Source organism: Acomys minous, assembly GCF_964271855.1.
Source record: "Acomys minous genome assembly, chromosome: 5".
Classification (NCBI taxonomy): domain Eukaryota; kingdom Metazoa; phylum Chordata; class Mammalia; order Rodentia; family Muridae; genus Acomys; species Acomys minous.
In genome coordinates, this window is record NC_140494.1 from 62131924 (window position 1) to 62157786 (window position 25863).

The 25863-nt window shown below is 44.9% G+C and overlaps 1 protein-coding gene across 3 annotated transcripts in view; it reads left to right on the top strand.

Annotated features, from left to right (window-relative positions):
• The window catches only part of OSMR (oncostatin M receptor), a 60951-nt gene that overhangs the window by 7380 nt on the left and 27708 nt on the right, over window positions 1–25863 (top strand). For 2 of the 3 annotated variants that reach the window (XM_084782194.1, XM_084782193.1), the window contains exons 2-5: window positions 9481–9565; window positions 17296–17465; window positions 22317–22488; window positions 25436–25714. In XM_084782194.1, the coding sequence (XP_084638320.1) occupies window positions 9493–9565; window positions 17296–17465; window positions 22317–22488; window positions 25436–25714 (694 nt within the window). In that variant the 5' untranslated portion in view covers window positions 9481–9492. Of the gene's footprint in view, window positions 1–9141; window positions 9395–9480; window positions 9566–17295; window positions 17466–22316; window positions 22489–25435; window positions 25715–25863 lie in introns of all 3 variants that reach the window. The other variant, XM_084782192.1, reaches the window with a different exon arrangement.

The window sequence follows — 25863 nt, forward strand, 5'->3', positions numbered from 1 at the left end:
CCTGATCCTCTTCTCTTGAACGTATGTGTGTGAGTGGTTTATTTTCTATCTCTCTCTCTTACTTCTTATTTCTCTATAGATTCGCAAATAAGTTAGCAGACTCAGGGGCATCAGCCTTCTACAGCTAATAAGCCTACGTTTACACCAACTTATTGGAGATCTCCGTAAAGAGGCCTATCTACAGATCAAAGAGCCTCCTTTTACGACCCCGTGCAGTTTCTAGCCAGAAGCCGCTTTTACAGCCTCAGCCATAGGAAAAAAGGTGGTCAGTTTAAGTTCTCCTCAGCCGTAGTACAGCCAGTCCCTAGAGAAGAAACCTTGGGCTCTTTTTCCCTTTCCTTCCTTTTTCTTCTTTCAGTCCTGATCGGTTGCCTGAGCCATCAGCTCTGGCCACCCAAGAGATAAAGTGAACAAGAAGGGCATCCGCAATCCAACCCCAGAGAGAATCTACCCTGGACCCTCTCCAGAGCACCAGCTGGGCATTAACAATAAGTTAAGTTGTCTTATTTTTGCTAATATTTTTACTACTTTGGTTTTTATATCATAACATCACACATCACATTTCTAAGAAAAATAAAGTGAAGGTAAAGATGCAATTAAATTTTTTCCTAAACTTTTAGTTGGTTGGTCCATTAATTTGTTTAATGGTCTGTAATTTGAACCTCAGCTCAGTACATAACCCACACTAGTCTTCAACTCGGCTCTCTAGCCCTCCTAAGTGCTGGGATTACAGGCATATACAGTCACACAAGATTAAATTTGGGTGGCGCACGCCTTTAATCCCAGCACTCGGGAGGCAGAGGCAGGCGGATCGCTGTGAGTTCGAGGCTGGCCTGGTCTACAAAGAGAGTCCAGGACAGCCAAGGCTACACAGAGAAACCCTGTCTCGCAAAGACAAAAAAAAAAAAAAAAAAAAAAAAAGATTAAATTTGGTTTTCATCACAAAATCAGTTCCTCTTCATACTGGGCCTGTTCTGGCCCGGTTCTTTCCAGTGATCTTTGGGCCTCTTTTGCGTCAACACCATGTCGTTAAATGATGCGGCTTTAACAGTGTGTTTTTAGATTAAAATGTGTGTTTATACTTTTTTTCTAAACAAATTTTAGCAATGCTCCGCCCACATTTTTACTTTTCTTGTAAAGTTCCTAACTTGTCTAGTTTAATAAACTTCTGCCAGAGTTTTTAGCCGAGTTTGCAGTTATCAACAATGGCGTCTTCCTCACTGCCCATTTTAATATGAATCCCAAACACAAAGGAGACAGCGGTGTACAGGAAGGGGTTAGTGTTTTGTGAGTGACTCACCCGGTCAGGTTGGCTGTGTCCCAGGGCAAGTTACCTTGACCTATCCTAGCTACCCTTCCCATCCCCATCCGCCTCTGGCGATTGTAACAGACGCCTTCACCGGGCTTTGGGAATGTCAACCTCCACTGTGACTCACTTCACAAGGTCCCAGTACGCACCGCCTGTGCTCATGTCGCATTTTGCTGAACACCCTACTTTGGGCTGTTCTGAGCGCCTCGATGATAGTGGGAAACACAGGTATGTAAAGACTGTTGGATGTAATACCGAACCCCCAAACATCCATGTGCTGCACAAGCATCCGAGGATGTGGCTAACTTGCATATTTGGATTTTTCACTCCTAACAAGCAATCACGTGGTTTCCATGGTTTCTAACAAGCTGTCAGCTGTTGTCCATCTTCAGTCCATGCTGTGGAGCATATAGTCTTTCCGTGCAGTTTACACTTACACTGTGAGTCATCACACTTCCTCGGTGTAATATGCGTGATTGACACGAGGTATACGTTGTTTTCCTTGACTCTCACATGGTAAGTGCTGACGACATAGCTCAGCCAATAAAATGCCCGCTAAGAGAGAGTGAGTGTCTGAGTTTCATCCTCAATACCCATGTGATATAGACCAAACAAAGGGGGGAAACCTCAGCAGGCTGGCAAAGGCTTTTAATTCCAGAACTGCAGAAGTGAAAACAGACAGATCCCTGAGACTCACTGGTGACCCATCTCAGTCTAAATCCTCTGGTTCTAAGAAGAGACCCTGTCTCAAAACAAAGAGGTGGACAGATGTTAAGGAGCAACACCTAAGGTTAGCCACCGGCCTCCTCATTCATATATGTAACCATGAACACACACACACACACACACACACACACACACACACACACACACACACGTATTACATGCTAAAGAACTATATTAAAATTGTTTGGATTAATTTAGCTTCACATATGCCTCTATTAGCATCTATTGGACAGAAGGATGGCAACACCTTTTTCCACTCAGGACGCTGGTTACTTGTTGCAACTGGAATGTATTATTTAGTATCTGCGCTGAGGGTCTAGTAACTCACATTTGTTAAACATAACAAATGACACTCTCCCAGGCTTATCCAGGTCCTAAAAATTGTTAACCCCTTTCAGATCTGCTCAGTTGCTGTGGTTTAAAATAGAATCAGAAAACAATGTTAACCAGTCAGTTCTCCTGGAGTGTATCGTGCAAATATAAAAACAGTAGAATTCTCACTGCTTTTGCAAGTATGAACACACGCGTGTGCAAACATGTAGGCACACACGCTTTAAATAATGCTTTATGTTTCAGGACCATGTGACTCAAAAAAAGATGTTTATAATTTTCTTCATCTCCGTGCCTTCTTCCTTCTGTCCAAGGCTTATATTTGTAAGTGTGAGTAGATAGGTGTTTCTCTCAGGATACTTTGGATTGTTTAGTTAGAAGACTAAAAGGTGGTAAAGAGTATACAGAGTGTGTGTGTGTGTGTGTGTGTGTGTGTGTGTGTGTGTATGACAGGGCAGAATGGTGACAGGGCTGTCAGACCAATGTGCGCCTGACACCTGTGCAGACAGTAAACGGAAACGTGTAAAGGAGCATTTCCCACCATGGTGTACTTCCCAGAAAGCTTTGGCTAGAGCAGGGAAGAGCTGTTGAAGTTGCTTATCAGAGGAGCCCATCTCAGGGGCGAGGCTTAGTTTCATTCTGTGCTGGTGTGACTAGGAGGATACTGTCAATCCTTGTCCTCTTGTCAGGTCCTTTAGGAAGGAGCTCTGAGCAGCCCTGTGGCACAGGTGGCCCGCTTTTCCTGCAGAGATGCTCCTGTGCGCACACCATTGCAAAAGGTCACTTTTCCAGTAAGTACTTTGCAACTGTCCTTCGTGTCAACACATATGTCGACTTTATTCTACTCAAATACTGTGTATTTTCCCTTTGTGGGAATGCATAGTAATTAAATTTTCTGGTTCCTTTGCATGGGCATTGGATATATTTATATTATCTGTAGGGTAAAATCCTAACAATAGGCTTGTAATTAGTTCTGAATCAGATAAAATGCACACTGAAACTTAACAGATACAGTCAAATACACTTCTGTACGGTTTCTTCTTTGATTCCTAATGATTGGTGATGATTTTCTCATGAAGGCTTACTGGCAAGGGCGAGCGGTGTTGAGAATACTTTTATTTCTGACAACCTGATCCTGTGGAGACGTTTACATGTACAATTATGGCTTTGGTTTGTTACTTGTAACTGTTTTGAGACAATGTCTCACTGCATAGCCGTGGCTGTCATGGAACTCCTTATGTAGATCAGGCAGCCTGGCACTCACAGTGGTCCTCCTGCCTCTGCCTCCCAAGTGCTGGCATAGCAGGCAGGCACCACATAACTGTTTTAAATTGACTTTTACTAATTCATAATAATCTTTCTTAATTTCTTTTTCTTTCTTTCTTTTTTTAGTATGTGCATTTTCTTCTTTCTCTTGAATTACATAGTGTTTTTCTAAAGCTGTTTTTTTTTAAATCTTATTTTAGCAGATTTTATATATTGGGAATGATAAGTCTTTGCCATATATTTCCTGTTAGCATCAAATGGTAGACATGTGTTTGTGGTCAGGGTTTGTGTCTGTCTGGAATGTTCTTTGCTGGAAGGAACAGAGCAGTAGCAATAATGGTAACTGGATTTACTATGTGAGCCCTCTCTTGACCCCAATTAGTTCCCCTGTTCCATCTATGCACTGAGATAGGCTCTGTTAGTCTCATTTACAGAAGAGGCAAAATAAATAACTATATCATGCCCATACAGCAACTAACTACAGAGTGGTGCTTGGCCCTAGTGGTCTCCTATCACTGCCCAGCACATATCAGCTGGCCCTTTCCTGCGATGCCCAGGTTATTGCTCCAGTATCACATACGGGAACAGTGTAGCTCTTCACAGCTGACTCCGATAGCACCTTTAGCATATACCAAATTCCGGCATCTCTTTTGATCAAGAATATCACTTGGATTTGGGTTTTGCATTTCTTCTTGTGGCTTCACCTACCACTTAGAGACTAAACTTTAACTGAAGCTGGGACCACACGGCCCAGAAATGTTCAACTGATCGTTGTTTTCAGATAAAATCAGTTGTATGGGATCTAATTCAATTCCTTATGTCAAGATTCGATTCATGAACTTGGTGGCCAGATGTTGTCCACTGGATAGATGCAAAGTGGGATGGGGAAGAAGTGCTGGAACCTTCGGGGGCATTTGTCCTGGTGGTGGTGCCTGAGAAGGGAAATGGAGGGAAATTGTGGGGAGTCAGTTTTATTGAGAAATAGTGGGAACACTCCAAAGGGGCTCCCAACCCTTCAGTGCTCTTAGAAAAGGAGAAAATGAAGAACTGCCTCCTAACGTAAGCTGCTCTGCACTGCAACACAGAAATTTTATTGATTTCTAGTTTTTCCTCGTTGAGGTTGGAAATGGTTTTTGCTATGATTTCAATTTTTAGAAATTTGTTAAGACGTGTGGTCTACCATATAACCTCTCTTGGAGACTGCTCAGTTCTAAAAGCAACATTCTTATACACACACACACGGGGAGAGAGAGAGAGAGAGAGAGAGAGAGAGAGAGAGAGAGAGAGAGAGAGAGAGAGAGAGAGAGAGAGAGAAACAACTCCCTTCTTTGAAATGTCTTTTTTGCATATGATAGCAGTGGGTCACCCAGCCAGTTTTTAAGAATTTGGCAACACACCCAGGTTTGGGGAAGCAAATGACTTGCTGTGTCTCATGAGGATTATCAGTGGTAGAGAAACTTCCCAGGAATAAATATTTTAGTCATGGCTAAGCAAGAACTTCTGGTAAGGAAAGGCCGACTACGTGCGTCTCACTACAAGGGTAGCATTCAGGCGGAAGCAGAGCATGCGCAGTGAGAATAAGACTTCGCAGATAAGGTTTAAAGAGCAGGTATGACAATGAAGACAGTGAAGCAAGCGAGATTTGCACAGGACAGAGCCCTGCGATGAGGAAAGACTTGGAGAGGCAAGAGAGATGGAGGAGGAGGAGAGCGTAAATTACAAAATGAGTAGTCGCTTTTCTCTCCAGCTCCCCAACCGCGTGTGTGCCAAAGGTTATGAACTGGGTAATAGTTGGTGAAAAAAAACAAAACAAAACAAAAAAAGAACTAATTGGTGTTTTCATTAAAATAAGTCGAAAGCAAAGAAGAGAGAGTGAAAGAGAACCGGTGTCCCTTTGTCTTCATTTCCCAGATGTTCCCTGGGCAGCAGCCATGTCCTGGGACTGTGGTGTGCAGTGACTCAGACCTCTCTAGCGGCGCAGGTCCCTTCCACAATGATAAGAGGCAGAACGAACAGAGCTGGGGAGGACTCAGTGGTGCAGACACGCCCACCCCTCTGCCTTCCTTTTTCTTCCCCTGGAAATCGGTAGTAGACTGCTGCTGGCTGAGAGCCATGGAGCTTCTAAGCCTGCTGGGAGAATTTGAGGCTGTGTGCCCTGAGCAGTGGGAAATTTCTGCTCCATAGGAAGGTACTCGCCACCTCCACCGCCAACCCCACCCCCAACCCCGCACCAAAGCCCTCATCCTTGAGAGCGCTGTAAAGTCAGGCTTACCCTGCCCTCTACTTTCACCTGGACTGTTGACTCTGACTCCATCTCTCCCTCCACTCCTGCCCCTCCAGTTTCTTTCCACGTCTCTGGCCTCTGTTCTGTGTGCATCAACCCAGTAGCCCTCCGATGCTTTCCAGCGCTTCGCTATGGCAGCCCAAGTTATTCAAGTTTTACGCCCACTCCTTCTATTCTGCTCTCCACAAACCCTGTCTCGAGCCCAGGCTTCCTTCCCTGGCCATCTTCTCCCCTCAGCCACATCTTCCTCCTCCTCATTCTTGAATCCTCCGGGCTCTCGCCCTCCTCATGGTCCCATCCAGAAGCAAGGTAACCAGAGAAGGCTCTGTTATGTTGATAAGGCCATGCCCCAGGGTTTGCAAGCAAGTGATGTCTGTTTCTCCACACTTTGTCAGCCTCTGAGGTTTCTGAAGAACGGCTCCACACAGCCACTGAGATAGTACAGCTGCCAATTCCCATCCTGCCCGTTTTCAAAGAACTTTATTGGTTTTGCCAGGAGGATTCCAGACAACAGCGAGGACTCCTAGTCCTGCTGCCCACGGTCCTCAGGTTGATGGTGGTGGTCAAGTGAAGTCACTGCAAACAATGCAGGGGTCCTCTATGTTTGTGGACCATATGCGTGCACAGCAGATAAATAAATAAATGTAAAAATATGTACATTTACCAGTTGTTTCTGGAATTTTCCCAACTGTATGGTCAGACTGTGGCTGTCTGACGAGAACCAAATGTGAGGACAGTGAAACAGTAGAAAGAGAGGTTACTGTAGCCACTGAACTCAGGTGAGGACAGTGACCGCTGGGTTACAACTGTTACCTGTCTGGTGTGCATAAAGTGGTGGGGCTCATCTCTGTGACAAGTTGGAGACCTATGACAGGGTAGGCTCTTGGGAGGATATGGGGGCGACCCAAGCTGAGACTCCTGGTAGCAGGGGTCATGGAGACAGAACACGCCACCCTCTAAGTAGAAAGGACTCCTAGTGGAGAGAGGGGAACACCAACCCACTCACATAAACTTCGACCTGAAATTTACCCTTGCCTACAAGATGTACAGGGGTAAAGATGGAGCAGAGATTAAGGGAAGGTCCAACCAATGCCTGACTCAACCTGACACCCACCCCATGGGAGAGAGCCAAGCCCTGACACTATTAACAACACTCTGCTATGCTTGCAGAGGGAGATGGACATAGCTGTCCTCTGAGAGGCTTCACCCAACAGCAGATCAAAATACGCTGAGACTCACAGCCAAACATGACATTGGGCAGAGTGCAGGGAGTCTTGTGGAAGAGTCGAGGGAAGGATAGAAGGGCCGGAGTTGACAGGAGCTACGTAAGACCATCAGAGCCAATTAACCTGGCCCAGGGGGGCTGATGGAGACTGAAGCACCAACCAAGGACCAATCATGGACTTGACCTAGGCCCCCTACACAGGTGCAGCCAATGGGCAACTTGGGCTTCATGTGGGTCCCCTAATAGGAGGAGCAGTGGCTTTCTTTGACATAGACTCTGTTGCTTGCTTCCCGATCACTTCCCACTGAAGGGGCAGCCTTGCCTGGCCACAGGGGAAGAAGATACACTCAGTCCTGCTGTGACTTGATATGCTGGGTGGACTGGGGTGTGTGTGTGTGGGGGGGTCCCTTTGGCTGAAGAATTGGGAAGGGGGAACAGGGAGGGAGGATGGGACTGGGAAGAGAGGGAGGTGGGGGCTACAATGATTGGGATGTAAAGTGAATTTTTTAAAAGGTGGGTGGTGAGCCTCAGGTAGATGGCAAAAAATCAGAAACCCTGCTGCCGTTCTTTCCCAGGATTCTCAAAGGCTGCCCTGGGCCCTGGTGCTGACACTTCTGTCTTTATGGTTCCTGAAGACTCTCCTGTGAGACCTACATGGTGGCATTTATGCATACTTGTGTTTTCCAGTTGCCTTACCTGGTGACCTTTAGCCTCTGATTTCCGCTTGCCATGACTTCTGATTTCCTCTGCCGAGTATTTCTGTGCCTATGGTTTTAACTTCGTGGGGGTAATAGATAGGAACATTTTAAATAGACCTGTCATAAACAAACCATTCGATGTACATACCAAACTTGTGATGTGCGATTTCCTTCCCACGGTAGCCCCTTTGCGTTCCAAGAGTGAGGGGGAGGAGACGCTGGTAAGTGCGTGGACCCAGGACTTAGAGACACCTCCCATGAGGCCTGTTCCTTTGCTCCGTCAGTTCTGCGCACACAGCTTCTCCTTGAGTTAGCGCTGCCGCTGGTTCTGGCCTTCAGTTAGACCGTGCAGTTGTAAGTAGAGACCAGTTATGAATGGAATGTGTTTGCCAATAGTAGAAAACAATGCTGACAGGACATGTGAGGAAAGGCTGCCCGCTGTTTCAGCACACAGGCACTGTTGACCACAATAGTGTCATTTATTTTACCCAATTCTTGTCTCTGGTGTGGTTCCAGTTTGAAAACAGTGTGGCAGTGGGAGCTCATGGACAGGCTAACAGAATTTCTAGCTCTGGATGAAATCTGAACAGGAGGGAAAGGGGGGAATAAGAGGAGGGGCGGGGTCTGCAAATCTCTGCTGACTCAGAGTCCCAAGGGTAAAGTGAAGCCAGCTGCTTCCCCTGACTAACGGGTTTGCTGTTAAACTCAGAACGAATTGGTCTTTTGGGGGTCGTCCATTCTTATTCTCTCTGCCCTTAGACTGTTCTCTCATCAAAGCAATTTGCAATTCACCTCAGATCAGAAAAAAGGAAGGGAAAAAAAAAAAGGGAAAACAAAAATTATATAGAACCATGAAAATGACTGTTTCCTGGAATATGCTGACTTTTCCAAGGTCAAATTTCAACGAGAGGGAAGGAAAGAGGGGAGGTGGCTTGGGTGGGTGCTTTTTTTTTTTTAATTTATTTGTCTAAATTTTTGAATAATTTCTTTATTTTACTGCTTGTGTAGTTATTTTGCCTGTATGTATGTCTGTGTACCTGTGTATGTTTGTGCCTGGTGTCCACAGAGGTAGAACAGTGTGTTGGATCCTCAGACCCGGAGTTAGAGATGGTTTTGAGCCACTGAGTGGATGGTAGAAACGGACCCCAGCCAGGTCTTTGGCTAGGGTGTCGCGGCCTCCCAATCTCTGAGGCATCGCTCCAGCTCCTCAAGTGAATTTAAACAGAGCCCTTTGGAGACTCTAATCAGCTTTTTCTTTTGTATCATTTTTCATTTTTAACTTAGTTTTTTTTTGCTTTACCAGCTTTGCTTGGATGAATCAAACAAGCTGGAAAGTGACTCAGCTCTCGTCACCAGGCCCCAGCAAGCCGTAGTTGGAAGTTTTCATGGCCGACACAAGGTCCCATGAGGCCTAGGCTTCGGACTTGTGCACTTCCAGCTGTACTTCATTATGAGCTGAGGAACATTGCATGGGACAGGGAAGTGTGAATTGTTCCTCCAAAGGCAGACGACAAGAGACATGGACACAAGGGGAGGAGAAGAATGAGAGACGCAAGGTGCACCACTGACCACAGCGGGCCCAAGAAACCTACCAGGAGTTAAAGCGATATATAAGGCCTTTTCTTGCCCTTATCTTTTTCAGACACTCAGACCAATGGATTTCTCTAGGGTCCTTCATCAAGCCTTCCTCTTGGCAGTGCTGTCACTGAGGGCATCCCAAAGTGAAGGTAAGAAACCAAAACAGGAGAAAAGAACACATAAAGACAAACCAACTGGTGCTTTGGAGGTTATGCAATTTTCCTTCCCTTGGAGTTGAGGATTAAATCACAAGAGATGTGGTAAATCTCTGGAAGCCACAATTGCCTCGGGTGTGGCCTCCCTCATCCTGGTGGCATGTTTAAGAAGCCCACTGGTGCGCTTGTGAGTGGACCTGTCACCACAGGGGGTCATGATTGCTCTATCTTATCTTGACCGTTGCCAAGGTGCTTCCTCCTGAACCCTGCTGGGCAAGATGGAGCAGCCCAGACTCGTTCTGGCTGCTGAGTTAGAACAGGTTCTGGTGCCCCTTAGCCACACTTCCTGAGAGCTGTTAAGAGTTACAAAATATGGCTGAAAGCAACCAACGCCTGCAGAGCAGTAGAAACTCTCTGGAGCACATACAAGGCACTACCTTAGATGCTGAAACCTGTTTAAAGAGAAGTAATGTTTGCCTCCCAGCTCTCCCCAGCAGACCACTTTGGTGGTTTGGAATAAATCAGCTTTGTAAATGCGCATGAGCATGGATGTGTATGGATGCTTCATTACATTGAACTTACTTAAACACAGATTCTCAGACTTGAAAGAGTCTCTATGTTCTAGAAAATCCCCCTGCATTTGTCCATATCATACAAAACATTACATTTTTTTCTTCCTGTATTAAATCTTTGCTGTATTTGCCTTTTAACAAGGAGTACAGATATCTGTTTTTCAGAATGACCCACCGAAGTTCCATCCATGGATTTGTGAAAATGACACTTGCAAAGAATACGTGTAGAATTCCTCATTTATCCCTTAAAACTGCAAGAAAAGCTATATTTGAAAAGGGGGAGAATTAGTTTGTGAGAAGCTCAAGTTCTGCCCTGAATCTTTTAGGTCTAGGTTTAGTTTGGGCATATGGGAGTATACTATTTTTTTCTGGCTTCTTAAATGTCAGTTAACTGAGGTCTTCCATAAGCTAGAGCTGCAGGGTGCCTTGGGCTCTCTCACTGGGGGGGCATGTGTAGCCCCCCTCGGTCTGTCTTGCCTGCTGGAGTGTAAGTGTACATGCAACACGGAGCATGCTCTGGCCAGGATCCAAGCCCCTGATTCTGAGACCACCTAATACACCACACCCTCATGCTGAGGCCTCCCAAGCATTGAGGAGCTCTTGTCACATCTTGTTCCCCTAGCAAAGTCGCCTGATGTGACCAACTGTCCCTGGTGTATCTTCTACACCTGAAACATACTGCTCTGCATATCTCAGCGTCTGCAGCGGCTCAGGTGCTATTGTTTAGACCGAACACGGTTCCCTAACTTCCTGGGGACTAGTTTTGCATTTCTGCTTCCAACTTCCTTTGCGAAACAGGGCTTCACTGGCAGGCCCCTGTCTTCATCTGAACTGTGGGGACTCCCACTCCACCTGCACTCCCGACTAGCTCGCTCACCACTTACTCAGCTAACAGGATCAGGTCAGAGACTGTATTGCAGATAACCCAACCTAACTTCTTCCAAGTAATACGACAGATGTGAGACCCTTCAGCTAGCCCCAGGGCATGTCTCCGTCAGCCAGCAAAGTTGACTGTCACAGTTTGATGCGTTTTTCTGTCTTTTGGATATGCATAGAAAGAGTTATAAATCCATGGTGATTTTTCAACTATTTCTAAAACATTCATTTAGTCTGTATATGTGTATATATATATACAGGTGTACTGGATACACATTTTACAGTACATGTGTGGAGGTCAGAGGACAGACTGTGGGAATTGGGTCTCTTCTTCCACCAGGTGGGTTTCAGGGATGGATCTCAGATTGTCAGGATGGCATACAGAGCCACCTTGCTATCCTCCAATATACATTCTAATAATGGTTAAATCATGATATATAGAGAAAAACATAGTGACACATATGTATATATACAAACAGAGAGCAATCTGACCCTGTCTCCCGGGATTTTTTTTTTTTTAATTCAAGCAATTAAGAAAGATGAATGTTTCCTTTTGATGATGAAAGTTCTTGGAACCCCATTGTTTTAAACACTGTTGCACGGTCTCCCATTCTACGAAATAGCCACATATTATTTCCTCCAGCGGCAGTGGGGCTGGTCAGGGAAACTGTGGGGAAAGCGGGAAGTGCCCGGTGACTAAGCCCAGGAGGGAGTACACTCCAGTTTTTTGGCATGAGAGCTGCCCTGGGAACCAGAAGCCCTGGGCCTGGTCTGGTTTATAGTCTTGGCACAGCCATGCACCCCCAGCTTTCACCTCAACTGGCTTCTCTGAAAAATCATTGTGATTGGATTTATTAATCTCCATGGTCCCTGTGATCTTCAAGGCTTCCCCTTGGAGGTTTTTATACACACACACACACACACACACACACACACACACACACACACTATTTCTAACTGATATTACTCAAGTACTTGAGTCATTCTACACTTGCTGATAACGTATGTTAATTTCAGGAGGCTCCTTTCTGTTGAAGCAACACAGGACAACTGGGTAGGGCTTCCAGAAATAAGAGTGGACAAGGAGGTGACTCGCTCATTCGCCAATCAGCTGTAGGATGCTTACACTCACTCTGAGTTATTGATCTCCAGCTAAGTAAGACTTAGTCACACTCTTATTTCAGTCACAACCCACATCAGAAAAGCATCCATATGGTCAGGGGGAAAAAACAGCCATGGGTCAGGGAGACGGAGAGAGGCCGTGGGGATTGTTTACTTTCAAGTTACTATGACAAAAATACTTGGGAAAAAAAGCAGCGTGAGGAAGGGCTTGTTTTGTCCCACAGTTTGAAACACCGTCTACCATAGAGAGGACAGTGTAGAGGCATGGCCGTGGTGTAGATGGTCACATTGCATCAGTGCTCAGGGGCTTGGTCCCTTTTATTCAGTCTGAGCTACAACCCTGTTGATGTTGCTGCCCAGATGTATCATGGGTTTTCCCTTTTCAGTTAAGCCTTTATGGAGACACCCTCATTGACATACTCAAAGCTGTGCTCCCATGTCACTCTAAATCCAGTCAAGCTGACAAAATGAACATGGGTTATTAATTGATCCGGTCCAAGGGCAGCCTTGGCAATGGCTTTCACTGGGCCCTACCTATTCTCTCTCTCTCTCTCTCTCTCTCTCTCTCTCTCTCTCTCTCTCTCTCTCTTCTCTCTCTCTCTCTCTCTCTCTCTCTCTCTCTCTCTCTCTCTCTCTCTCTCTCTCTCTCTCTTTCTCTCTCATCACCACCAGCCCCTATCCATTTTCCCCCCTTCAACTGTTCCCATGCCTCTACTCTCAAGTTGATAGCCTATTTTCCTTTATTTGCTATTGTTACATGTGCACACACACATACATATGTGTGTACACACAAACACATAAATACAGTGTGCTATGCCCATTTTTGTTGTTTCTGTGTATGGTTTCAGGGCTGACCACCGATAAGGGTCCTCATTCCTGGGAGAGGCTAGTTTCCTGGAAGCGGCTAATTCTCCTTCTCCCAACAGAAAGAATTATTTGCCTTTAGTTCTTGGTGTAGAGGTAGAATCCTGTGAGAGTTTTCCCCTTCCATATTTATGTATCCAGTGGTGTTGCCATTATTTCAGCCTTGTTTGTGCACCTGTTTCTAGCTGAGACTGTTCCACCACGGGCTTCCTGGTGTTCGGCCTCTCACAACCAGTCCACCCTTTCTTCTCTCTGAGCCATGGGTGCAGAGCAGTGATACAGATGTAGCCATCAGGGCCCGGCTCCCCAGGATGTGTTTTTTTCCATGAGGGTCTTTCCTTGCTATAAAGAGAGGCTTCCTAGGTACAAGATGGTTGCTACACTTATCTGTGGCTATAAGGCTATGGTTTAAAATGTAGTAGAGAATTACATTGGTCTAGCAAAGTGGCTGCCATAGATTCTTTCCTAAAGTCTGCGACTCCACTAGCCCTGGGAGGCTGGCTAGGTTTCCAGTAGTAGTTGTGAATTCCCGCCTTTTGAGTGGGAAACCAACTGTCTGATATCAGTTGTTTCCACTGGCATGTTAGCTAGCCTCTACATCTTAATGGTTCTAACACCTTTGGTCATACTGGACCCTAGCTTCCCAGAACCTCTGTTGGGCACTCAAACCATATACAAACCACAGCTACTTGGAAGAAGTCAAGTCTTAAGTGTGACAACGTAATGAGAGTGGAGCTGACAAGATTCTGGAAGCTCAGCTTTTTGTTTGTGATCATGTGCCTTGACACTTTTTATTGAAGTGACATTCACATAGCATAAAATTAAGTTTTCTTATGGTTATAGTGAGGCAGTCATCAGTGACTTTTAATACTTCATAGTGTTACTTTAACCATCCTGGTGGGAGAGAAGGCATTCTAAATTTGTGCCTCTCCCTTTATCAGGTTATTTCTCCCCCCACAAGGAATTAGAATTTCCTTAGGAGTCATAGGGCAGAAGCAGGGGTGGATGGGGGGGGGGGGGCGGGAGAGGAGGCTGAAACTCAGTGTCTGCCAGAGGATGGGCTTGTTTCCCAGAAGAGATTTCCAGTTCTAAAAACTTGTTTGAGCACCTAGCATGAGAAAACCGGAGCTGAGACAGTGATGCCGGGACCACACCTTGCCTGGGATCACTTACTTGTGATGACGCATACCTCTTGCCTTCTATCTAAACCTTGCCTCATTTCAGGATAGACATAGAGAGTCACGGGACCTCTTTGTTTCTCTCAGTGTTGACAAATTGAGTAAACCCTGCTTTCTGTGCTGCACACTAGTGTCCGTGTCTTTAGTAGGCTAATTGGAGATGAATGGCGGAGCTTGCTTTCTAGAGCTGCCAGGACACAGGACACCTAACAACTCCAGAAACACAGCCTCCGGCCGTGGAAAACAATAACGCTTATTAAGCAGTGGCTCCTGATCCTTCTCTACCCAATGCTGGCAACTACCAGATCACTTTCTGTTTCTATGGATTTACCTATTCTGGATATTTCACCTAAGTGAGGCCACACACTGTGTAACTCTGGATTTCCTTAGCTATCATACTGGTTTTTTTACTTCCATCCAGATTGTATCATGGATCACCACTCTACCTCCTTTTTACTACTGAACAATAGTCCTTTATATCTAGAAAGCACAACTCTGAGTCTGCATGCCACCCAGTGATGGTGCCACTCCACGCATTCACGGGCAGACGTTTACTTGAATCCCTGGTTTCATTTGGGAGGTGAATGGGATACAGGCCTAGGAATGTAATCTCTGGGTCTTGCTATAATTCTGTTGTAACTTTCTGGAAAGGTATCAAGATGTTTTCCACAGTGATGGGCCATTTTACATTCCACTTGCAGTGCCCAAGAACTGCACATTTCTCCACACCCTCTTCAGTACATGTTATTTCCATGTTTTTAATTATTACTGGAGCCTCCATTGAGAGTGTGAGGTGGTATTGTGTACCATCCTGCATTTGATCTGTGTTTTCTTAATGACAAATGGTAACGAGCATCTTTTCCTGTTGCTTTTTGTTTATTTTATTTGGAGAAATGTACAGGTCCTAGGTCCATTTTAAAACTAAGTGCTTTGCTTTTCTGTTACAGATTTGTAAGAGCTCTTTATATTGTATGTGTGTGTGTGTATTACTTATATAGTATGAATACTAGAAATTTATTTAACACATGAATTACAATTATTTTCTACCATTTTGCAGTCTTTTTATATTCTTAATAACACTCTTCAATGGACCAATTGTAATTAGGATGAAATTCTACTTATTTGTTTTTTTTCCTGCTGTTGTTGGTGTTTTTCATGTCATGTGAGAGGACTCACTGCCAAATGCAAAGCCGAGGTGCCCATTTTAAGCACACTTATCCTTTCCACTCTGTGTTTGGGGGTGGGCACTCTGTCGGTAGCCACTCTCTCTCCTTTGATGGGAGTTCCTATTAGGCTCACTTCCGAAGACCCTACATCTGAAACTAAAACCTTCTGCCATCTGAGGGTAACAGCTTACCTGGATGTAAAGTCCATCACTGTGGAAAAGAGGCACACGTTGGCGCTTCGTTCTCCCCTTAACCGCACCCAGAATTTCATTCTGCCGTTCACATGGAGCATACATCTCAGGCATCCCATCCCGTGAGGCTGTGGTTCAGACAATAAGTCCTGTCTTACCAGTTGTGAAACAGTATAAAAGAAGGCAGCACATATTTAGATATTAGAGAAGTTACTGTTACATTTCACAGAGCTTTCTTAAAGTATTTAATCTTGCAGAGCTTTCATTTCCGTATCTATAATAAAAATTGCCTTATGGTTTCTCAGTGTTGTGTGACGCAGCTATCACCATGCCTAGGAAACAACACACGCTCAGGACTGTTACTGTTTTCCTCTATGAGAAAATAGCACGTATGCATTGACAACTTAGGGGCCCTTCAAGGTATGCAGATTGCTAACATTTTTATTAGGAAGATAAACTTTTTACCTTTGTGGAGGGGGGTAGGGAAGGCTACAGGGGCTTGAACCCTGGGCTTTATTCATGTTAAGTATACATCTTGCTACCATGACACTCTTTTCTCTAATTTCATTCTTTTGAATGTAGTTCAAGAGGTTTTCAGATTACTAATTTTTGTTTGTTTGCTTTTTGAGACAGGGTTTCTCTGTGTAGCCTTGGTTGTTCTGGATTTACTTTGTAGACTAGGCTAGCCTCGAACTCACAGAGACTTGCCTACTTCTGCCTCTCAGTGTGCTGGGATTACAGGCATGTGCCACTGTGCCCAACTCAGATAACCAGTTTCTAAGATACTAGAAAAACAAATGCCGAGAAGCAGCTGTCTGTTATATATGGGTCAGCAAACAGCAGCTGATTTTATAAAGGGAGTCTTCATCTGTTCAAAACCTTTGTAACAACCACCCCCCATTTACACAAGACCCCTTTAGTCCAATAGTTGGAATAGTTGAATTAACAACACAGGGTACCTTTTCAATTCTATATGCTGTTTCTCTCAGGTGGAAGTCACAACTTATTAATATCCGCAGTATCCCAAGGGGGTCCAGGCCCATCCCCTCTCATGTATCAGCTGATGATTCTGTGTGCAAGCTATGGCTGTGATGAGCTTACAGAGAGTCTGGGAGACACTGAGCACTTCTGGGGGTCAACGGCCAGCACAAATCTGTTCCTGCTTGAGTCCCCATTCCCTCTCAGGCTCCTTACACTGCCCCCTGCTCTAAGCTTGCAATCTCAATAATTTCTCTGACTTTGCTGTGTCTCTCTAATTAGTCTCTTTCTCTGACTGGGGAACCTTGTCCACAAGTGTTTTGTTTTCATTCACACTTAGTGCCTATAACTATCACTGTCTCATCCAAAGAGTTCAGAGAATTCCTGCTGCAGGTGTTTAAGCTCAGTGCATTGAAATACACAGAACCATATCTAGATGCTTTCATTTTCTAGCCTTTGAATAAGATGTGGAACCCTGAATTTCCAAAAACTCATTTTAATTTTAGAATATGAGATATTTAGGGGGAAAATCCTCTTTGTCTCCATTATGAGTTAAAATCAGATTACCCAGCAAAGACACCTTTGTGCAGCTCTTTACCAGCTTATTAAAATGCTTTGCATTGGCCAGCAAGCTCTTTGCTCCATCGGGGTCTTAATTTCTCCCTCCAATGATGTAACTTCTAATCCCTTCCCAGCTTGCTAGTGAACACCCTGCAGTGTCTCTACTCAATTGTGCCCCCATTGAGAGTTATTTTATACCTGTTTTTGGTCTTTCAGTCTTGAGTGAGCCTCTCCAGTTGACTCCTGAGAGAATTAATGTTTCTGTCCAGTCTGAGCTTCAGCAAGTGAGTTTACAATGGACTGTTCCACACCTTACTCATAAAGAAGTAAATATGGTATTTCAGATAGAGATCAGTAGAATTAAGACGTCCAACATCATCTGGGTGGTAAGTACTTTTTGACTTAATATCTTAACAGTTCTTTTCCCATGCTAGGATTTGTCTTTTATACTATTCAAGAAATGCTATTATTCAAGAACATTCCCCTCTCAAAACAGGTTTCCTAAACAATTGCACCCTGGGTTTTTAGTTAAGAAGGTGGTTCTCAACCTTCCTAATGCTGGGATGCTTTAATAGAATTCCTTGTGTTGTGGTGACCCCAACCATAAAATTCTTTTTGTTGCTACTTCATAACTGAAATGTTGCTACTGTTATGAATCACAAGTAAATATCTGTGTTTTCTGATAGTCTTAGGTGACCCCTGTAAAAAAGTCATTCAACCACCAAAGGGGTCACAACCCTCAGGCTGAAAACCACTGAGTTAAGACAAAGTAATATGGCTCACTGGGTTTGATGGATTCATTAAGAAAACAAACCGTTCTCTCTGTTCCTCTGTGTGCCCGAGACACTCACTGCGTCTATCCCTGTAAATACTGGATCTGCTTGTCCTATGAAGGTCAGTCCTCTCTTCTTCTCTATCCACGCAGGATCACCCAGGAAAGTTGGGTTGTCCTGAATAAGATAGAATGACTTACCAAAACTTTGCTCATGCTGAGCCTTCCTGGGGGTCTTGTTGACTTGCCCTGTGCCACATGCACAGAGGAGCAAGTCCCAGCACTGCCCAACGCAAAGGTTCTCATGGACTGTACGGGACAGTAACTTGGTCCTCTGTTTCCTGGGGGTGTGCATTTGCTAATAGATGAATTAAATGATTAAATCCTTTTTGAGAGATCAGAAGATCCAGAAGATCAGGAGTTCATGACACCCTGGGCTACAAAGTAAGTTCAGGGCCAACCTGGACTACGTGAGCCTTTGCACCAAACCAAATGAAAGAACATCTTTCTATTTTCTTTCTGCTTTTAATTATTTGGCATATATTCTCACGCATCTTGATTCAGATCATGGGTGTGTCTAGTGTGTCTAACATGGTCTCATCTAAGAGCACATTGGTCAGAGGCATTAGAGACTCCTGTGAGGTGTTTAAGGACAGTTTGTCAAGGCACTTTAGAAATCTTCTGGACATAAGGGCAGAGATGAGGACCCATCAGATCCACTGAGGTCCTCCTTCTCCTGGGCAGCAGATGCTTGCCGTAAAGGGACCGAGAATATCTGCCCTTTCAGTTAAGCCTGCCACTAATGCTAAAGTCTTCAGTTAGTCTCCATAACCGTTACCACATATGCAGTCTAAGCAAGTGGCCTTAGATAAGTCAAATCCGGCTGAGTGTATTAGGGCTTACAGCAGGTCTGTCACTTGGGTGCCTTTTCCCACAATGATAGTTGTTGAATGCATGATGGCACCTCCGTAATACATATGTGTAATAGCTAGATGTCTGCTTTCCCCCATCAACTATCCCACCTCACACAAAGTGTTATGGTTCTGATTCATATGGGTTGGTGGGTGGTTTGGCCCTCAGGAAACATTCAACAAAGATCTTATTGGACCAAGAGTCCAACAACAGAAGCCCGGGAGAAGTGCTGGGGGAATTTTGGAGCATTAAAGCTTATCACTATGGCAAAATAACATTAGTGTAGACCAAGGGAATCTCACTCTGCATTTCTCTAAAAGACAACTCACACTAGTTCTCTTATTAAGACAGGTGGATTCCATTCTTTGTCTTATATCTGATTTCCCACTAGATTCACAAAACGTCTCTTTGAATGGGAAAGCAGCACGTGGAAATCATTTCTCTAACTTTTGAGGGGTGACGATCCCAAAGGGTTCATGATCACACCATCTACTTATTTCATTGTGCTCAAAAACATGCAGCCGCAGCCTCAGTGCAGTAGTGACAAAAACCGGTGCCCAGATATTTGTGTGTGTGTCAGTCTGAGAGCGGCAGGGAGGTGTCCCCTGCCTTCACCTCCATGCCTAGACAGGGAAGATGGCCATGTTCTATGGCTCGGAGATGCCCTGGTATGACTCCTCTTGTGCCTGAAATCTGGGAGAGATATGAGATCCTCCTCAGTTAAGGAAGAGAACATACTTCCTTCTGGACATCTTCTCTGCTTGGGCAGTTGCGAGTTGCACAAGCTAGCTGGGAGCCCCATCACTACTTACGCTAATGGGGCAACTTAGCTTCTCGTCATTCTTCAAGCCAGAGGAAAGCAGGTTGACCTAGAGCTAGGGGCTTGCATTTAGAGCAGGACACCTCCCTGCAAGGGCTGGCCACACAGAGCCCTGCTGTCAGCCACACTACAATGGCGCTGCCCCCAGCCAGGCTTCTGATCTTCCCTTTAGGACATTTGTTGTATTTTTTTTGTCAACAGCAAAAGAAGGCTCAAGCTTGGAAAGAGGCCTGTGGTGTGAGTCACTGAGGGGTAGGACTCATGCCTTAGCAATGAGTCAGTGGCCTCAGATATATTTCTAGGTCTGTGTGTACGCCAATTCCTGTGACCTACTAATGTCTGCAAGGGCTATTGCCACTTCAGTGACTGAAAACAAAACAAAGAAACTTTATTACATTTTTAAAAAATCACTAATTTGACTGACATCGTCAAAGTTATCTTCTTCATTGACAAGGCTACCAAGACCACAGAGCATAAATTGAGGTTAGATAAAAGCCACACAGTGTCTAGGGAACATGCCCCACTGCATATTAACGCAGCGATTAAATTACTCAGCTCAGAGTGCTGGGCTGTGGGCCTGCATGAGGCACTGCGCAAGCTGAACACACAAATGGGATGCACTGTGTGTGTGTGGGGGGGGGGTGTAAGGGTCACTAGTGAATGCTGGGGTTAGGCCAGATTTTCTCCCATAATTTAGATGGAAGATTCTTTGAGCCAAGATATGAAAGAGGAGTTGAAGTTACTTTAGTGTGAAAGGGAACGAGATCTCTGGGAAAACTCAATGGGAACAATTAAACCTTGAGAGGAAGGTGCCAGGAGCTGCCAGAATTGAAGGCAGGACACAGTGTGTGTGGCTCAGTATGTATGGAGACAGGTTAGGGCAGGCAGGTACAGGACAGTCCCACCCAAAGCCGTGGGTAGAACACTCAGACTGTGTTTATACAATGGAAGGGGAGTGGCAAGATGTTTTCTATTTTCTTTTTGTTTTTTTTTTCTAGTATTTACTTTAGACTTAAGACTATTCAAATGTAATCTCTCCAGGATGTTCATTAACTAATGCAAGTTTCATGAATCAGAACATCAAAATAGACAGACAGAAATATGTTTTGAGATTTAAGAAAAAAAGCACAATAATGATATAAAGTACTAATACTTTAACAAATTCTGTTTTATATAGAGTAAAGAGGAGGCACCATTAAGTGTACCTGGGTGGACCATGGTGTTCTCATTCTGTGGCTGAGTCAGTTCTGTTGTATGTACATGATTTAAAATTGGTGGTCAGAGCAGGGCAAAGATGTAAGAGTTGATGCCAACAAGTGTGACATGAAGCTACTGTGCTCCATAAACTGAGGACGTGCCATTTGCACCAAGGTATACAGTACAGACTCACACCAGCTTCCCCAGCACATTCAAGGTGCTTGGTGTCTCTGTTTCCCAGCTGTAGGAAGACTGTATTGGTTAGGGAGACTATTGCTGTGATGGAACATTGTGACCAAAACCAACATGGGGAAGAAAGAGACTTGGGTTTTTGTTGACATAACAATATCTAGCACAGACTTGGGGCCAGGGCAAGGGGTCTTGAGGGGCACACTGAGGAAGATGAGTCCCTGGAGCTATCCGGGGGTGGGAGGTCAAAGCAGAAATAGTGGTCTCTGCTCCCTTGGACCCATGCCAGCATCATAGGTAAATTCCAGGAGGGCTTTGCAGGGGATGGGGATGGGAAGAATTTAGAGGAAAGAGCAGGGCAGTTTCTAGGCACCCGAGGTGCAGCTTTGCAGGAGAGCTCTCGCTGAGCATAGGGGAGGCACTGGGTTCCATCTTCAACACTGAGATGTTTTAAGAAGGCTTCATGAGGGGGGATGGAGTGTGCACTGGGCTTCAGTCATGCAGCTAATTCCTAATGCAGAGGCCAGTGGAGGACACTGAGGAAGCAATGCCTCACGAGCAGATACTGAGATGCCCAAAACCCCTCACAAGTGTTGGGTAGAGAGAAGATGCCTCTAGGTTAGTGGGAACCAGACTCTGGAAGTCTTGAAAGGTAGAGGAAGATGGCATGGCACCACTGAAGTGATCAGATTTGAAACTAGAGATTCCAATGCGTTAGAACAATTAAGATCCAGTTCACCTTGAACAGGAGCCTCAAAGAACAGTATAAGGAATGGTGTTTGGTTGGCATCTCTAGTGCCTAAGGTTCTGACAGCTGGGGGATGTAGTCTCTCGGGCCACCACATCTGAAAAGGACAGGAGAGGAAAACAAGGGACACTTCTGGAGATGTTGGTGTTCCCGTGGTGCCGTGAAGGACCACCCTGTTCTCTCAGATTCAGCTAGTCTGATCCAACCTTGGCCAAAATGAATATTTTTTTTTAAACCAATAGATATTGCTTACTTCTAAACATAGGTACTCAACTATCTAGATTTCTAGAATTTTCTTAGTGAGTTCTATGTGACCAGCCTGGTTGAATATCTGTCTCAGATCTTTGATGCAAGGCTTAAATGATTTCTCTCTTCTCTCTCTCAATCTGTATGGATCCCTAGGGAATGTGACAGTCATAGGGAGACAGGAAGCCATAGCTGCCACTGCAAAGACATCAGAGCAAGGGAGTGATGGGTTAGAAACAGACTTCACTTAGAAGCATAGTGAAGTTAAGGTGGGGTAGAAGTTTAAATTCAGGTTGACCTATTTTTCAGGATTGTAATGACTGTATATTTCCAAACACTTCCGTTATTTTTAGGGGAACTTTAGCACCACTGTGAAGCAGAACCAAGCTCTGCATTGGATCTGGGAGTCTGAGATCCCCTTGGAATGTGTAAAACATTTCCTAAGAATAAGGGCTATGGTAGATGACGCCAAGCACCTGCCACAGAGTCCCTGGAGCAACTGGAGTCCCTGGAATGAAGTTAGTGGTAAGAAGTGAAGTGGTCACAGGCTTTAGTGCCAGGACAGGTCCTCTTCTGTCCTCCGCGCATCCATGCACCCTGTGCACCAGGCCGGAGTGGAAGAAATAAAGCTTAGCCAAGTGGGTAGGTTAGCATGATCTTGGTCGGCAGTGAGCTCAGCAGAAACAGCCTTCTTCGAGGTGGTTGTCAGTGAAACAGTTCTCTTGATTGGGGGGTGAATAAGGGCTACATAATCCTTAGGGAGTGGGAAGAGGTATTTGGGGTGAGTGTACATTATTGGCTGGGACCAAAGTGCTGGCAGCGCTTCACTTGTATGAAGAAGAATTCCAGGTGTTAGCTGGACATGCTCTTATAAGGAAGGAGGAGGTTTAAAGTGAAACGTGGCCACCAGGCTATGTGACTACTTCAAGGGTGGCAGAGGGGGTCATACAGGCTATGTGCAGGCCTAGAGCAAGGAGGTAGCACTCCTGCTCCTGCCATTCTCAGGACCAGATTTTCAGTGTTTGGATATGATCTGACTCTTTCTTTGGACTGGCTCCCCAAGTCCCACTGCTTTCTGGCTCCACAATTTAGTATAACTCAGAGATTAGTCATACTCCATTCCCATTGAAAGACCCTGAGCTGACACAGGTGTTAGTTTCCTTTGGTCATAATAGAACTAAAAGGTGGTTTTGAAATTCCCCATGGGGCTCTAGATGTCTGAATTTTTACCTCTGAATATCTTCATGGAGGTAATTATGCAATTCAGATAATTTTGTATTTATTTTCCAATTATGCAAAACATGTTTATTTTAGAGTTGTGTATGTGTTTTTATTAAAGCAGCACAGATACACACACACACACACACACACACACACACACACACACACACATGGGACAGATATTGGGAATGTTTCTGTAAAGGACATAACAGTCTCTTTTGTGATTTTAGCACTTACGTCTTCAAAAAGTAGCCTTAGACAATGTGTATACAAATGAGGGCAGCTGTGTGTCAATAAAACTTTATTTATAAAAATAGATGGCCGGCTTGACTTAGTTCATGTCCTGTGCTTTGCCAATCCTCGATTTAGAGGCAGGGAGCAATATGCGAAGAAGGAAAGCAGCTTTTCATTGCAGTGACAGAATTGTGGACAAATAACTTTAATGACCCCTTAATTTTAATTATTGTACATTGTTGTAGGTGAAATTTAGCTGGGCTTTGTCATAGATTCCCAGCTTTCATTTGGCTGCAGGCCAGATATACAGCAATAGCATTTCTATTCCTCATTATATTATATGAAATTCTACCACTATAATCATTCCTTTGCCAAGGATTGATGAAAACTTATTAACTCCAACTGGCCCCCTAGTAATCCAGGCATGGTGTAGTGCACACACTGATAATAATCAAATTCTATCTACATTCTATAGTTTTAAATGCTAGACATTGCTTTAGCTACTATATTGATACTAAAGAATAGGCTTTATTTTTATTCCAACTTCACAGGTACATAAAATGAAGTTCAGGGAAAGTAAAGAATCTACATAAGCAACGTACTTTACAACTGTATCTTACTGCTGAAATATGCAGAAAGATAGTAAGAAACCCAAGCCTTTTGGCATATATTATCAGTGCTCAGGAGGCTGAGGCAAGCAGCCTGATAGGTGAGCAGCCAGGCTACATCAGGCTCAAGACAAAAGTGAGGTCATGGGGCCTGAGTGGCAGATAGGGGCAAGTTTCTGCTAGAAGGCCACCTAGGAGACACTAAAGAAGGTGGCAGGAGGAGGAACCTTCCTCCAAGAAGGAGAGTGTTAAGGATTTTGATAAGTCAGAGGTCACATGGAAGAAGGAGGGGGAGAGAGAGAGGAGGAGGTAGAGAAGAAGGAGGAGGAAGGGGGGGAGGAGAAGGGGGAGGAGGAGGGGGGAGGAGGAGGGAAGAGGAGGAAGAGGGGGAGGAGGGGGGAAGAGGGGGAGGAGGAGGAGTGGGGAGGAGGAGTGGGGAGGAGGAGTGGGGAGGAAGAGGGGGGAGGATGAGGGAAAGGAAGAAGAAGAGGAGGAGAAGGGAGGAGGAAGAGGGGGAGGAGGAGGGAAGAGGAGGAAGAAGGGGAGGAGGAGGGGGAGGAGGAGGGGGAGGAGGAGGGGGAGGGGGAGGAGGGAAGGAAGAGGAGGAGGAGACTGGAGTTGAGTGAGCGGCCTCTCTGGGAAGAAGGAGGATATGTGGCCCAGAATGATGAAGAAACAATGCCTTTGATTTTTTGTTGTATTTAAGGAATTTAAGGGTGAGTTTGTTTTGGCTCTTACTTCAGGGGTACGGTCCATGACAGCAGGGATGTTCAGGTTGGTAGCGGCTTGCAGCAGCTGATCACATCTCACCCACAATCAGGAAACAGAAATGCTAGCACTCAGCTCTCACCCTCCATTTCCTACAGCCCAAGATCCCAGCCAGGGACTGGTGCCAGCCATGATGAGAAGGTTTTGGTTGACCTAATCCATGTGATCACTCATAGACAAGCCCTCAGATTCAAACTGACCATAATGGAAGGCCTCCCAGGGATCCTGCATCTCAGGGTGACCATCACAGAGGCTTAGGAAACCTCTGTGGTTTTTCTACTGACAAGTTGAGCCTATCCTGATGCTGAGAGGTCCTGAGGATGACTCAAGATAAGGAACCCGGACTCCTCATGTAGGGCTTCCTGCATGGTGGGAGCTCCACAGGGAGCAGCTACAAACAACAGCAGCACCACAGCAACCAGAAGTAATGATAGTGATGTTATTTCAGCTGGGACAGTATAACAAAAGGTGTCATGGTGAAGAGGGTGGATTTGCCCCCAGCAAAAGTCAATGAATCACATGTAAATTTAGGCTGTTACTTTCCCCAGAAGGTAGAATAAAATGATATTACCCACAGGGAGTGGGAGGGGATATGTCTTGAAATCTAAGTAAGATTCTAACCAAGGCCTTCTGTCTTGCAGAACCCGTTACAGTTAAACCTGATACAGTATTAATATTTCCTGAAAATAAACTGTTGGAAGAAGGCTCCAATGCCACCTTCTGTTTCATGTATGGGCAGAATCTGTATAACGTGTCCTGTAAATTGCAAGATGAACCAATCCATGGAGAACAACTTGATTCACACGTGGTATTAGCAAAGTTGCACAACGTAGCTTTCCTTAGCACCGAAGGAGCAAACATGTATTGTCTAGACATGAATGATGCTACAAAAATATTTGGTACCGTTCTCTTTGTCTCAAGTAAGTATTAGGGTAGTGCTTCTCAACCTTCCTAATGCTGAGACCCTTTAATACAGTTACCCATATTGTGGTGACTCCCACCCATACAATTATTTTCACTGCTACTTCATAAATGTAACTCCCCTACTTTTATGAATCATAATGTAAAT